At 36.4% G+C, this 16,021-nt stretch overlaps 2 protein-coding genes across 2 annotated transcripts in view; one reads left to right on the forward strand and one right to left on the reverse strand.

Annotated features, from left to right (window-relative positions):
* LOC134536504 (uncharacterized) overlaps positions 1–16,021 on the reverse strand; it is a 225,934-nt gene that overhangs the window by 184,925 nt on the left and 24,988 nt on the right. The gene's annotated exons all lie outside the window — the stretch shown is intronic.
* Positions 12,059–15,234, forward strand: LOC134536524 (uncharacterized). Its single transcript, XM_063376254.1, has 6 exons — positions 12,059–12,581; positions 12,673–12,819; positions 12,910–13,080; positions 13,178–13,309; positions 13,396–13,576; positions 15,149–15,234. The coding sequence occupies exons 1-6, from the start codon at positions 12,468–12,470 to the stop codon at positions 15,232–15,234; spliced, it is 831 nt and encodes a 276-aa protein (XP_063232324.1). The 5' UTR covers positions 12,059–12,467.

Genomic DNA, 16,021 nt, shown 5'->3' on the forward strand with positions numbered 1-16,021 from the left:
TTCTCCGTGTGCTTCCGATTATTATTGTTAATATTATGGTGGTTTCCTCAGTGTGCTCCTGATTATTCTTGACAATATTTTGATGGTTTTTCCCGTATTCTTGAAATAATTCCTGTGGTTTCTTCAAGTGTTTCTGACTATTCTGAGAAACCGCTCTCTGCATGGATTTTTTTTTGTTCTAATGAGACATGTCATTTTATTTGGAGTTACATTTAATTCGATAATTTCTGCTACTAAATCAAAACTTGCAATATTTTTATCAGGTGGAATTAACAAATATCATTACTCAGTCAAATTAATATTACGCCATGAGACATCTGTGGAGCACCAACATGCAAGACAAACTTCCTTTTCCTTGGAGTCTAACGAAGCCATCCTTCTTTTGCGATCGATAGTGAGCATCCCGCATCCCGCATAAAATAACTAAATATTATTTACCTGCAAGCAACATGTGGCGACATCTGTTGTTGAAAAGCAGAACTATATGCATAAAGTACTTTTGCATGAGATATATTAATTCTCGCTGATGAAATATGAAAAAATTTCTATTTAAGTATTGAATCTAATTTAAAACACTCAATTGGTATCTGGCATTAGTCTCAGTAACTAATATGAATTCCGATTTGGGATCTGACGCTGTATCGAAAGAACATAGGTGTAAGTTTTGCAGTAAAGAGTTTATCTTGAGAAAGAATAAAAGACAACACGAGAAGAATGACTGTGTTAAAAATCCACTGCGCAATATGATAAGTTGTGTTCGATGTAGCAAGTCGTTTACGCGGAGAGAGAGCCTAAAAAGACATGGCAGAACTTGTAGCGCCAAGCCTGCGTACAAGCTAGAGGACAACGATGAATCTACTAGCCTAAGGAAGAGTGATCTGCATTACGACAATAATTTTCTTGGCTCTTCAGATCTCGACAAAGAACTTAAATTGAAGAAGGTTGATGATTTACGGAAGAATGAAGACAGTGGAAGAATCCTTAACGTGAAAAGTGAGAATATATTCCAGCCGAATTCAAGTAGATCTTTCCTACTTTGTAAAAATGATGGACTCCTAAAAAGGAAGCATGAAGACGATGAAGACACTTCAACATCATCAACATCGAATTATTACGGTAAATTGGGTGAAAACGATTCCTTCTACGGTGATTGTTACAGTGACTCTGAGGCTGTTGACAAAGACATAGACTATGATGAAGCACCTAAAGCTGCCAAGATCGAAGAATGTGGCGGTGTCCTGAGACCGAATCGATGGAAACGACGTGATATATTAAATAAATCTCATCAAGCTTGTGATGATCACCGTCTCCAACATGAAAGTAACCCTGAGGTTGGTGGTAAAACGGAAGACACCAGAGATCATAATATTTATTAAAAAGGTGCAAGGAAGATGGTGGTAGAAGAGAATGATTACACATCATGGAAAGATCCAAACATATTGGTTGACCGGCTAAGACATCTACATGGTTCGCTTTGTGCAGGAAACTATTCGTGCATCAAAGAAATATCCTTCATACTCAAGGAACTGAGGAATGCTGGCTACATACAATATTGACTTGTTTTACTTACATTTGTATAATCTAAAGCAATAAAATAAATAATTTAAATTATAAGAATGTAATGTTTTTATTTCTTGTATTATGATTTCTTACTAAGACTTAGATCTCGTAACTTGTGCTTCCTTTTTGCCTTTTTTAGTTGATGGAGCTTCCAAATGTGCTTCCTTATTCGATGATGCATCCAAAATGTGCTGCCTTTTCGTTGGCGGTGCTTCCAAATGTGCTGCCTTTTCGTTGTCGGTGCTTCCAAATGTGCTGCCTTTTCGCTGTCGGTGCTTCCAAATGTGCTGCCTTTTCGTTGTCGGTGCTTCCAAATGTGCTGCCTTTTCGTTGTCGGTGCTTCCAAATGTGTTGCCTTTACGTTGTCGGTGCTTCCAAATGTGCTGCCTTTTCGTTGTCGGTGCTTCCAAATGTGCTGCCTTTTCGTAGTCGGTGCTTCCAAATGTGCTGCCTTTTCGTAGTCGGTGCTTCCAAATGTGCTGCCTTTTCGTTGTCGGTGCTTCCAAATGTGCTGCCTTTTCGTTGTCGGTGCTTCCAAATGTGCTGCCTTTTCGTTGTCGGTGCTTCCAAATGTGCTGCCTTTTCGTTGTCGGTGCTTCCAAATGTGCTGCCTTTACGTTGTGGGTGCTTCCAAATGTGCTGCCTTTACGTTGACAATGCTTCCAAATGTGCTGCCTTTTTGATGACGGTGCTTCCAAATGTGCTGCTTTTTCGTAGTCGGTGCTTCCAAATGTGCTGCCTTTACGTTGTCGGTGCTTCCAAATGTGCTGCCTTTACGTTGACGGTGCTTCCAAATGTGCTGCCTTTTCGATGACGGTGCTTCCAAATGTGCTGCCTTTTCGTAGTCGGTGCTTCCAAATGTGCTGCCATTTCGTTGTCGGTGCTTCCAAATGTGCTGCCTTTTCGTTGTCAGTGCTTCCAAATGTGCTGCCTTTTCGTTGTCGGTGCTTCCAAATGTGCTGCCTTTTCGTTGTCGGTGCTTCCAAATGTGCTGCCTTTTTGTTGATGGTCCTTCTATTTTTAATGTTGTTTTGACTCTAGTATTATTGTAAATGGTTCTTGATTTGACTAGCGTATTGTTCCATACGGTGCATGTATATATAAGCGAGCTCTAGACAACAGGATGCTTAGTTTGTTACTGACGTCGTCGGTGTAAGGATCACCTAGTTTGTTTCTTCTGGTGCATTAATCACGTAATTACCTTTTCTTGCGAACTCGATGGCATCTTTACCGACTTTAACGACGAACTCGATGGAGGTTGTACCATCGACTGCGGGAACCATGACGTCAGCGTCGACGATGGTGGAGCAGATCCCGTTGGCAACGTCGATGTCAACACTGGAGGAGACTTCAACAGACGTGGTACCGCCAGCAGAAGAGACTTTAATGCTGCTAGTGCTGTCTGCACAGGGAAACTCGGCGAACGCTGGTTCGCCATCAATGGAGACTTCAATGGATGCTGATTTGACAACTAGCGAACATCGGTGCTGTTACTGCGACAAGATTTTCTCAAACAACAGCAATGCTCGGCGACACGAGAGGAGCGAAGGTGCCAAGAACCTATATCGTAAAATGTTTGTTTGTGAGAAATGTCATAAGCAGTTTGCCAGAAAAGATAATATGAAAACGCACATGAAGGCATGCAAAGGTCCTGCTGTTCGGCAGAAAGTAAAGGTTTCGGCGCAACAACGATGCATTGATGTTCATAAGAGTATGCCTGGAGATGGTGCAACTGCGGCAACGTCAGTATCTGGATCGGGTCTGAAAGGATCGTCTTCATCACCACGGTATCCTTGCAGCTACTGTGATACGTCGTTCGCATTTTCCCATGATGCACGAAGACATGAGCGGAGCAAATGCACGAAGAATCCTTCTCGCATGAAGTTTCGATGTGATGAGTGCCTTAAATGGTTTACTCGAATTGACAGTTTGCGACATCATGCGAAAAAATGTAAAGGTGGAGTCTGTGCTTCTACTGCTGAACTACCTGCAGAAATTTCGACTCCTCGCTTTAGATTGGAGACATGAAAGCGTACAACCAAAAAAACCGATGTGCAGCAACCGACTGGTATGACGTCTGAACATGGAACTAAACCTAAGACTGTGTTCGGAGCATTACAAGTGAACGATAATGGCTTCTACTTGGTGCAGTCTGCATTTCGTGGAACATTGAAAGACTACTATTATTTAAATACGTTAGGTGAGTCGAAGGACATTTGTAATTTTCTTGATGATATCAGAGAGGACATAATCAATCAGCTTACTGATGATGTAGCAACAAACGGACCTTTGAAATATAACTTGTGGTTGGACTGTATATATGGAAAGCCATATCCGTTCGATGACAAAGTGAAGAAGTGTGCATTCAAGACATCGGCTGCAGTAATTTACAGTTCTAACGATGTGAAGCAAACTGTTAAAAACGGTATCCAGAAACTCTGTCAAGAAGAGGTGGACTATGTCTGTAAAGGTTCTGGCTGGACTCTGTCTAGTATAAACCGATTGGAGCTAAGAATCAGTCATTTCACACCGCTGCGGAACTAAATGATTATAAGATTGCTGGCTTTCGCAAATGATCATGTAGTAGAATAGAAATTATGTAATAAATATTATGTTTGTAAAAGAACTTGAGGTGTTTAATTCCTCGAACCTGTTACTATTATGTTAAATTGATGTTATATTTAATTTTTTTGCATCGTCCTAGATCGTACCAAGGACCTTAGTCGACCTAATCGATCAGTATATAGATTACAAATTTATTTAATGAATTTTGGAATTTTTCCCGAATTTCTAGCTAAATAATTATGGATTTTCAAGATGGCGGCCAAATGACAAGATGTCGGGTGTCACAGCAATAATAAATGATTACTGCACTCTAGCGGATAAGAATTAAACTAACATGGCGTCAGCGCACTCTCGCCGACGATACACTGATGATGGCTTCCAGCAGACGAGGACAAGATGGCGGACATGACGTCATACTACCTGACGATATATATATATGCTTTGAAAAAAAAGTGGAGGGAGTCAGTATGCCTGCGTCCACCGCGGGGGAAGGATCGGTCGTCATTTTTTAATTTTTTTGCCTCTGTCGGGTTCGAACCGAGGACTCCGAGCTCCGTGTCGTTAATGTTTGTTTTTTATAAATATTTAATTAAATTTATATTATTTAAATTTTTTTTATATTTTTTTAATTTTTTTCATTAAAATCGGATAATAAATTTAAAGATGGCGGCCGTAACGGAAATTGCAACGGTGACGTAATAATTCAAAATGTCGGATAACACAATGCCGGAATTTTCTAGAAAACGAAATGACGTCATCCAAGATGGCGGTTCCAAGATGGCCGTCGGGGTCAAGGTCAAAGGTCAAGGTCACATCCTGATAGAGGCTTAACTGAGGCTTGAGTTAAGGATGCTTAAGCCTCTATCAGGACATTTCTAGCCGTTGGGATTTTTAAGGAATAAAACGGGAAATTTTCCCTCGAAACGGGAATTTTTCCCTCGAAAACTGGAATTTTTTTCTTAAAACGGGAAATTTTGAGTCATTTTGAGTCAATTTTGAGGAATTTTGAGGAATTTTTGCCGCCGTGACGTCACAAATCCAAGATGGCGGACACCGGCACCGGCACCACACCCTGAACCCTGTTTCCGGACCGGCCAAGCTATACTACTACACTGTTTTCATCAAATATCGTTATACCAATATTATGTATGACGAAGACGTTTTAAAAAGTATTTAAATGCCTTATCATATATAACCGTCAAAACTTGCTTTAGAACAGCATAATGTACCTTCAAGGCGCGTGGAGTACACATTCCTACCTGCATATGTCATCACCAGTTTGTAGAACTCTCACAATGCAAATTCCAGAGCAATATGCGTGAGAATTAAGTGTACTTGTTTCTGGAAGTGACATAACGAGGGCTGTCCGTATTTTAATTGAAGAATCTATACTGATATTATGAAGCTGAAGAGTTTGTTTGTTTGAACGCGCTAATCTCAGGAACCACTGGTCCGATTTGAAAAATTTTCGGTGTTGGATAGTACATTTATCGAGGAAGGCTATAGGCTATATTATACTATCAATAACATTAGGGATCCTTAATAAAAGTCCAATTTAGAATCAAATGCGTTGGAGGGGGTTAGATACAACATGCAGTACACGTACGAAGTGTGTGTTGCAGGCGCTAGAAGTTTATTAAGCGAAATACCACTCACCACTCACTGACCCACTCATCGCGAGATCTCTAAAACTATACACCCGACTGACTTTAAATTTAGCATAGTTACTCATTTTGTGATGTAGACGCTCACTAAGAACGGATTCTGCGGAAATCCGATACCAAGGGGAGTTTCGGGGGCGTAATATATCAAAATTTCCAGTTTTTGGTAGGAAATCACCATGGCAACGGCTGTTGCTTTGTTGATGCTTCATTCGTCTCTATGGCAAAGACTATTTCATTGTTAGTGCAGTCCTCATCACCGTTGAAATTTTGGTGGGTACTTTAAATATCAAAAATTGCCCTTTTTTTCAAGTATATATATTTTACAGACTTGAAACTTCACAGTAATGTTCCTTATGTTACGCAGGGTGACATTTTCCGAAAATTAGATCCCATGGGTGGTTAAAACCAGGCAACAGTGGGTACTTTGTCTGCATGAGAACAGGATTTTGCATTGTTCATGCCTTCTGCGTCTCCATGGCAACGGGCATCGCGCGGCAGTGGCGTACCCACAAGGAGGGGCATGTATAATGAGCGGCGCAAGAGTGATCTGCCTGTAGACTGCCGTAATGAAGTACGGGTACATCAGTTGTACGTTGCGTGCACGAGTCGGGAAACCATCGGTGCTATTCATTTTCTCTCCGGTACATTATACAGCATTGTAATAAATTTTCACTGAATTTTTTTTTTTTACCATTACTGTAAATGGGAGATGTGGCTTAATTTTTTCCATTAGTAAAGCCGTGCGAAGCCGGGTCGGGCAGCTAGTGTAGGTATTAAGTAACCGAATCTGTTTGCTTTACGCGTACTTCCAATGTAAGCAACGTCTTCATTTTTAAAATAAAGTAATTGAAAGACTTTGTTAAAAAAATTATTTTAGCTTTATATTTTACTTTCATAAAAACTAAAAAAAAATGTTTACAAGGAAGTTCTAACAAATACGTGCACACAGATAGAAGATCAAAGATTAAGGTTAACTTAAATTCGTGTGTCAGTATGTAAATATAAAATTACTAATTAAAACATTTCCAACTAAAAAAAATTGAAACAGCCTGTTGAACTGGCTATTACTGTTTGTAGAAACCAAAAATTTTAAACGTACAAACCTGCATGATAAAACTCTAGCACTGACAGACAGACAACTCACAGCTTAAACCGGTGAGTCTAGAAGCATGAAATTTGGCACAGGAGTTCCTTTTCTAACGTACTTGAGAACTGAGGAAGGATTTTTTGAAAATTCGACCCCTTAGAGGTTTAAATAGTGTATGAAATTTTGGAAAATCCCATAGACACATGGCTAGTTGCCCTGATAAAAAAACTAGGGCAAGTGAAGAACACAGGGATGCAAGAACACGAAAGTGCACCTACTTGTACTCTAAGACTGCATTGCATTGCAGTTGCACCCATGTGTGTGACTGCATGCACACCCAGTCATCACAACAGTAACTTTTTTTATCGCGAGGCGGGGACCCGTACTAATCGCCACGTTGCCAGATTGCCGTGGGCTTAATTTCATTAATCCCGTGCGAGTCGTGGTGACATGGTTGTCAGAGAAATAAAATAAAATAGTTCTTCAAGCTTATGTAGTAGGTAAATACCGGAATTACGAATGGGATCAATCTGCTGCCTTTTTTTTTGTTTGAACTGTTTCAAATAAAGGACGCAGTTTTTTTAACATCCGTGAATCTATATATACAAATGAAACCCGTTTTCCTTGGTCACGGCATCACGCGTGAACGGCTGGACCGATTTCACTAATTTTTTTTTTTGTTGTGTGTGCTATGGTCAGGAGAAGGTTCTTATGAAAGAAAAAATTAAGAAAATTGTGCGGAAAATTAGAAAATTTAAGAATAATGAATTCCTATTTCCCTTGGTCACGCCATCACGCGTAAATGACTGAACCGATTTCACAAATTCTTTTTTTGTTGTGTTTGTTATTGTCACGAGAAGGTTCTTATGAAAGAAAAAATTTAACGGAAAATTAGAAAATTTAAGAATACTGAACCACCATACATAAAATTATTTCCAAACTAACCCAACACTTTGTACAATATAAATATTTTTAAAGTAACCTTATGACGTTTGACATAGAATTGACAGAATGTTTGCTGCAAATATCTTCAAAGAGGATGTAAAGAAACTGTATCGTTTAGGAAATATTTATCAACATTAACGTTTTACTATTGAACAATGTCATCGAAGCCACAATTTTGAAAGGGAAGTACAAAGGCGAAGATGTTTTAATCCCACGCATCCCTATGATACCGAACGACATGCCATTCAGCTTTAAGCGTTTACAGTTTCCAGTGCGGCTTGCATTTGCAATGTCAATAAATAAATCGCAAGGGCAGTCGCTAAGTGTATGTGGCATCAACCTAGAAAATCCATGTTTTTCACATCGCCAATTATATGTCGCCTGTTCCCGTGTCGGAAAACCATCAACATTATTTATTTACGCGCCAGAACATAAAACTAAAAATATAGTTTATCAAAAAGCATTAGAGTAGAGAGAAGCAGTGAGGGGTACAGAGACTATTAGTTGATTTATAGAGCGCGCGTGGTATTGAGCTCATTGTTTACTTAAAAATGCCAAGTTGTTCAATAGCAATTTGTAAAAACATTAGTGGAATTATTGAATCCTATGGAATAAACACTATTTTGACAATATATATTTTGTTTTTTATTTAGTTAAATTAGTAAGGTCCTTTTCAGTTATAGTGATACCAGGGAATTATGGATTCATTTTTATATGGAGGATATTATAGATTCCAGTTCAAATTGAATAGGTACTCATACCTAAGATAGGTCAGCTATACAAAATAAAGTAGTGCATCATTGCTACGCTAAGGCGGTATGAAGTTCGCCGGGTCAGCTAGTAAACAAATAAAAAGTGATATGAATGGGTTGTTTTTTTCTGCAACCGATACAGCATTCACATATGTCACGGTCTCTGATAAGTTCTATTTCCTGGAAAACCCAACGAATATGCTTTGGGAGTTAGTATAGATAAGATAAAAAATAACCAGTTAAATTTTAACAGGTATGGGAAAGTAGCAGTATCGAAATGTTAAAAGATGTATAATCTAACAGTTTTTATGAAACAGCACCAAAAAACGTTGCTAGATATTTTCTTCACATAGCTGCTATCTTTGTTGTGATAATTAGCAAGAATAAATATAAATTCAACTGAAATTTAATACCAACTTCACAATATTGTGTAAGTGAACATAATTTTATCAAAACATGTTTTATAAATGGTTCACTGTCAATGGACTGAATTGAATTTTTTCTTTAAATGTTCGGAACATAATATTTATTCAAAAAATGAACCATTCTGTACGTGGGAATTATTTCTCTGAAACAATACATTTTTTTTAATTTTCAGGCACGGAAATTTGATAAAGGGGTACCTTGTTATTGGAAGCAGAAAAACTCTTTTTCGTACATTTCTTAGTCTACAATTTAGAATTGAATATCTAATATTCTATAATCAAGATATACAGTTTTTATAGAACACTCTATCATTAAGTTAAATTTTATTATTCACAATCAACATTTGTTAAAAAATAAAAGGCTTATTTTATAAGTCGTATACTAAACAATAACACGTTGCTACTTGGTTCAAGTTTTGCCCTTCTCAAGTCGTCAGTAATAAAAAATAAAACGTGTGCTTCTCAGAGTAGTCATAAAGTGTGATGAAGATACATTTCCTGAAAATGGGGCTCCGAATTTGAAGTAATTTTAATGTACAATTTTTCTTTTCTTTACAAAATTAACACAAATAATCAATGTTGTACAGAAAATAAATACAACACTTAAAAAACCTAGCGTGTGTGAATACTGACTGTGTACATTATGCCTACGTGCAGCATTATTGCAATCAACAAAAATTTACATTTAAAATCTCAAAAAATATATGTATCTATATAAATGAAAACAAAAATGCTGTTCGTTGATAATCGCATCACTTGAGAATGGCTAGACTGGTTTGTCTATTTTTTTTTAAGTCCAAATAACGTTTTTCTTTAATTTGAAAAATTGCCCGGATACTTTGAAAATTAGTGGAAAACTTAAATTTATTTTATCTATGAGGTTTTCATTTGAACTTTGGACCATAACTCACGTTTTGAACGATGGATATCAGTAATTATATTTTCGTTTGGTTATGGCCCTGAAAATTTTTCAGGGAAAAAGTAAAGTCATAAGATTCTGACAAACTGCAAAAATAATAATTTTTGTATGCGCTCTCAATCATAACTGACTTAAGAAACAACATAGTTGATTGATTTTTTTTTAGGTTCGTTAAGCTCCTTGGATTGAAAATAAATTAATTAAATCTCATCAATTGGAAAAAAAAGCGAGAGTATATTAAGAAAAATAAGAATAAAAGCATTCCAGCCTAAATTATAATAAAAATTACATTTGATTTCCTTTTTTTTCGATCTTCAGGTGTTTAATTTCAGTTGATTAGTGATTCTGTTAACTAACTATCGCAACATCGTCGTTTTATTTCACACAAATTATAGATTTACTTACGTGAGTTATCAGGTGAAAACTCTTGTAAAATATCAATAAAGTGAATCAGTTGTCCATTTTTATTTTAATTATAATTAATTACAATGCTCATTGTGTCGCAATTGAAACAATTGAATTGAATGGACACATTTTAATCGACTTGCAAAGCTGCCGATAAGACGGAACAATTTAGGTCGCATAACATGCAATGCTACAAACCAAAACGATTTATTTGAATTGCAAATTGTCATAAAGCTCAGTGTCGAATTGGCTCCATTGTTCCCGCCACCAGAGCCATTGCACTCATTGGTTTCTGAAACAGGAAAAATTCCACACATTTCCTGACACAAATACAGCAATTCAACAGTTGCTTCCAAATTAATATATTTTGCGCCACAAATGTGGTTCGTGACAATTTCATGCCCACTTTCAAGGTAATTATTATACCACCATTATTATTATCATTAATACTACTATTTAGATTTTAACTTTTACAGATTAAATATAAAATTTGTCATCGAGCAGGTTCGCTGTTGCCACCGCAGGATGAAGGATCTGAATTTTTACAGATTTATTTAATGGGCAATTCACCACAAGAAATCAGCGTCTTGCATAGAACAGTTCGGTGAATAGACCAATTCTGTAACATCTACAATTTTTTTCATAAATGAAATCAATTTATTGCATTTTTCAAAACCGTACTGGAGCGCATGCCATTTGATAATCACAAAAATGTAATCAGAGCCGATAAGTCGCCTGCGGGAGAACACGCAAGAAGTTTCAATGCGCCAACAATTATTGGTAATGTCGCCATGGTCGTCGTTGGTGAAAGTATGGAATCTCGTGGTATGGTTCCACATCGGCGGAACGCTCAGCTGCAGCGTGTGTTATAGACGTACCGATCATATGAAGTACAGTAAACTCCCGATTATCCGTGAAATTAAGTGGCAGGGCCACCGCGGATAGTGAAAATCGCGGATAATCCGCAAAAGAGCCGAAAATGGGAAACAAAAATGGAAACAATAATTTCAACTTAAAAATCTAAACATTTAATTACAGTAAAAGTTACAATTAAAGCACAAATTTTTAAATGATGCAAAAAAATTAGTATTTTTTTGAGTAATTAACATACAATACATTTCAGTAATGTAAACATAAAAGTGTTCAACCATACGACTAGAAACAAAGTGCGACAGAGACAAAAATAGCAACGCATGCCAGCTTACTGAGTGAGTTACGAGAAGGACTGTGGCGTTTTACTGTATACTGCATACAATACACTCGTCAGTAGAGTTCAAATTTGAACACTTGAAATAAATTACAGATTTACATATGTGCTGTATTTTTTCGCAGCATGCGTGGATAATAGGGAGTTTACCGTATTGCAATATCACATTAAATTTTGGCAAGGTGAATTCGGTTATCATTTCTCGATCAAGATGATAAATCAAAATCAGACAATGTATGTTATTTAGGTGCGACTACGTATGCAGCTAAGGATATCTAAATATGAGACTGTTTCTAGGATTGATTTATGTTAGTAGATTGTGTCTTCAAAGCACTGTAACTAAGTGTACAGCAGCCCATTTTGTTATTAATTAAACTGAAGAAGCCTCAAATCCATATTTTTTCTAATACATTAAATACAATAAGATTAGTTATTTTTATTCACACAAACATTTATTTGCAGGTGTTGAAACGAACAAAAAAGTGAGTTTAAAGAACTATTTTTCATATCGACTGATAATTGGACCACTTTCTGCAGAAAGGAACCAACCCACAAAAATGGGAAAAATGAGCCAACCTCGTTACTTGAAAAATTATATCTCATTCTACATTCTGCAGAAAGAAACCAACCTCTAACTATTTTGTGCACCTATCTATGTGATTTTTAAAGAAGGACTGAAAGTTACTTGGGATGTATTACATTCTGCAAAAAGGAACCATGTTGTTTGGTTCTTCTTTGCAGAAAACATATAATGGAAATTTTTTTCAGCAGAACAGAACCATGTGAGTTGGTTCCTTTTGTAGAAATGTATACCTATTGTTCTATGATCTGTTTAAAGTAAACATTGATGTTTACAGAGTGCAGATACAGACAATAATGCTAGTTATAGATTTCAAATAGCTATTACAGATTCTTAATGTGGTTAGTGTCTAAAAAATATGGACATTTTTAGCAGGGGTAAAAAATTGGTAGAGCTTTGTATATTACAAAACCCAGCTAACAATAGTGATTGTGAAGCAGGAGAGAGTTTGAGGCAAGTTCAGAGTATTGAGGTAAGTGCAGACTTTAATAACAAAAATAATAATCTAGTTATTTGGTCGATGTAAGTAATTATCATGATATAAATGTGTTATTTTATTTTAGGATGCTTCCAAGGATAATAAAACATGTGATGTTTGGCCTGGAAATAAAATGTTGTTGGATAATCCTGTTAGCAATCCAACAACTGAAAGCAACATTGATATAATACTCCAAGAAGAAGAGGGAAATAGAAGAGAGAATAATGTACAGGTGTGTGCAACATATATTATATTTAATATTGATATAAGTTATTGGTTGGAAATAAAGATTTTTAAATTCAATTATATGTTATTATTTCAGGACCCTGAATGTACTGGACTTCCAGTAGTAACTCTCTGGCAAAATGACTTTGATTCAGTACTGTTGCCAGTACCAGGAGTTGAAATAGAGTTCATTACTGCTAACTTCACAAACACATCCCTGGCTGGAAACCTAACTACAGAGATAAATGGGACTGGCTTTGAAATACACGTTAGTACCTTAAATTTATTATTAATATTATTCTTGGCCTATTTGTTTAAAAATAATATAAGTACACATTTTAATAATAACAATTTAACTATTTTAGGATACTGATCCCATCGAGAGTGTACAACTTTTGCCTGCTGATGAAACTAGTTTAGAAGTAACCAGAAAAAATGCAAACATTGTAGCATCTACAAGCCATGATATTCTTCAGGGAGAAGAAAATATTAGTGAGGTTAGTGTAAATACAATTTTATTCATGCAACAAACTCAAAAAGTGCTTAGAAACTTAAGTTCTTATAAATAAATTTTTTGTTCCAGGAGGAAATGTTAGTTCACCAAAATGCTGATACCGATTCAGACTTCGCACCTAAACCACCCGACTCTCCACAGAAAGGATGTGATCCGCGGCCAAAGCGAGGGCGAAAGAGGAAGCATGAAACTTCAAGAGAAGAAAACAAAGCAAAACGAAATAGAAATGAAGAACATTACAACAACAAAGGTGTAAAAGTTGTAAAATCTTTCAAAGATTACCGATGCAATTGCTCACAAATGTGTCACGAGAGACTTTCAGTAAAAGTGCGAAAAGAACAGTATATAAAATACTGGGAGCTTGGTTCTTATGATGCACAAACCAATTTCATTGCTGCTCATGTGTCTGAAAATACAAAGAAAAGAAGCCAAGGAAAAAATGAAGCAAAGAGATGTTTTTCAAGACGTTACAGATATGGCAGTGAAAATGTATGTAGGGATATATTTGTCATTACTCTTGGAATTTCAACTAAAAGAGTTAATACCGCACTAAAAAAGTTAAGGACTTCTTCCATTATTGACAAAAGAGGCCACACACAAGGTGGGAAGAACAAGATATCGGATGGCAAGAAACAAGAAGTAGTGAGACAGATTTCCAAAATACCAAAATATAAATCTCATTACAGACGGGAACAAACTGGTGCTAAATTTCTTCCCCCAGGCATGACCTTACAAGATATGTATGGAGCCTACAAAACTGAAGTTTCTGAGCCTGTTAGTTATTCCACTTATAGGCGCATCTTTCTAAATGACTTCAATCTGAGATTTAAAGCATTGAAAAAAGACACATGCAATTCGTGTGATACCTACGCAGCAAAATTGCAGACTCCGTATTCTGAAGAAGAGACATTGAAAATAAAGCAGGATCACGACAAACACATTGATATTGCAGAAGAGGCTCAAAAACTTATGAGGACTAACATGAAGGATGCAAAAGACCAACCTGCAATGGAATGTTTGACATTCGACATGGAAAAAACGTTACCACTACCCAGGATTCCTACCAATGTCATGTTTTACAAGAGACAGTTGTGGTTGTATAACTGTGGCATTCATTCTGGAAAATACAGCAAAGGTTTGTGCTACGTTTGGGTTGAAGGTCAGGCAGGTCGTGGTGCACAAGAAGTTGGATCATGTTTACTCCACCATATTGAAAATAAGATTGAGAAAGACACAAAGACACTTATTTTATGGTCTGATAGCTGTGGTGGCCAAAACCGAAACATAAAATTGACGCTCATTTTGAAAGCTGCTTTGGAATCTCATCCCTCGTTGACAAAAATTCACTTACGGTTTCTTGTATCAGGACACAGTTTCTTACCAAACGATGCTGACTTTTCTGATATTGAAACTGCTCTCAAACATCAGCAGCGTCTTTACCTTCCCGAGGACTACAAAGAAGTAATGAAGACATGCAGAAAAAGAAATCCTCTTGAAGTGGTTGAAATGAAAAAATTCATCGGAACATCCCAGCTGGAACAGATGGTTAGCAATAGGAAGATAGATGTGAACAAAGAAAAGGTTTCTTGGTTACAAACCAGAGAAATAATGCTAGAGAAGAACAAGCCTTTTTCTATTTTTCTGAGAAAACACTTTGTAAGTGAATATTCAGAAATTGATATCAAAAAACGTCAAAGTGGCCGACCTTTAACCGGTTTCCGTGATAAACTAATACCTCTGTGGGAAAATGGTAAACCAATAGCCATCCCAAAGCTTTGTGACATAGAATCGGTAATGGATTTAATACCTGGTGATGCCAAAGAGTTCTACAAAGCCTTGTTTGGAGCTGCACAAGTAGAAGATGATGTTGATGGCTTCTCAGGAGCACCAGATTTTGATGTGGAATAGTGTAGCAGATGTTACTGTTTTTCAGACTACAAAACCAAATTTTTAAATAGAATCAGTGATGATTGTAATACTTGGTGATGACAAACAGTTCTATACAAAGCGTTGTTCGGAGCTGTACATGTAAAAGATGATGTCGCTGGCATCTAAGGAGTACCACATTTTGACGAAGTGTAGCAAATAGCTGTGGGTTTTAAACTACTAACAAACTACCTACTTATAGTTTTGAAGTATCTAGTAGTAAGTATTTTAATAAAAAATTTACTATAAAACAGGTTTATCAAGGAAAAACTTTTATTTTATTAGTAGTTGTATGTAAATATATTTTGTATTAAAAAAACTAAAAAAATGTTTACTAATGTATTTACTTAAAGTTTCTGTCGTATTTATTTTTGTTAATCAAGTGTATTAAAAACTATTAATTTATAAAATCAGAAACACTAATAGTGCAGCTTGGATCATCCAACAAATTAAATAACAATATTATTCTATTCTGCATAAAGGAACCAATAAACAAAAAAACTATTTTAAGTGTTAAATAATAAACTTTATTTACTGAAATTTGGAGGGATGCTGCAGGAGTAATAAAAGAGCTGTAGTAGTGAATATTGACATTCTACACATCCTTCTGAATTGTTTATTGAAGATACACTTTGACTATCATTATCTCAGTTCTTATGTTGTGTGTGTTGGTTCCATTCTGCAAAAAGTGGTCCAATTCGTCTAAATGATAACAATCACATCTTGAAATGTTGGGGTCTATTTCGTCAATATTCTGTCGATATGTACG

This window comes from Bacillus rossius, chromosome 11 (genome assembly GCF_032445375.1).
Source record: "Bacillus rossius redtenbacheri isolate Brsri chromosome 11, Brsri_v3, whole genome shotgun sequence".
Taxonomy (NCBI): Eukaryota; Metazoa; Arthropoda; class Insecta; order Phasmatodea; family Bacillidae; genus Bacillus; species Bacillus rossius.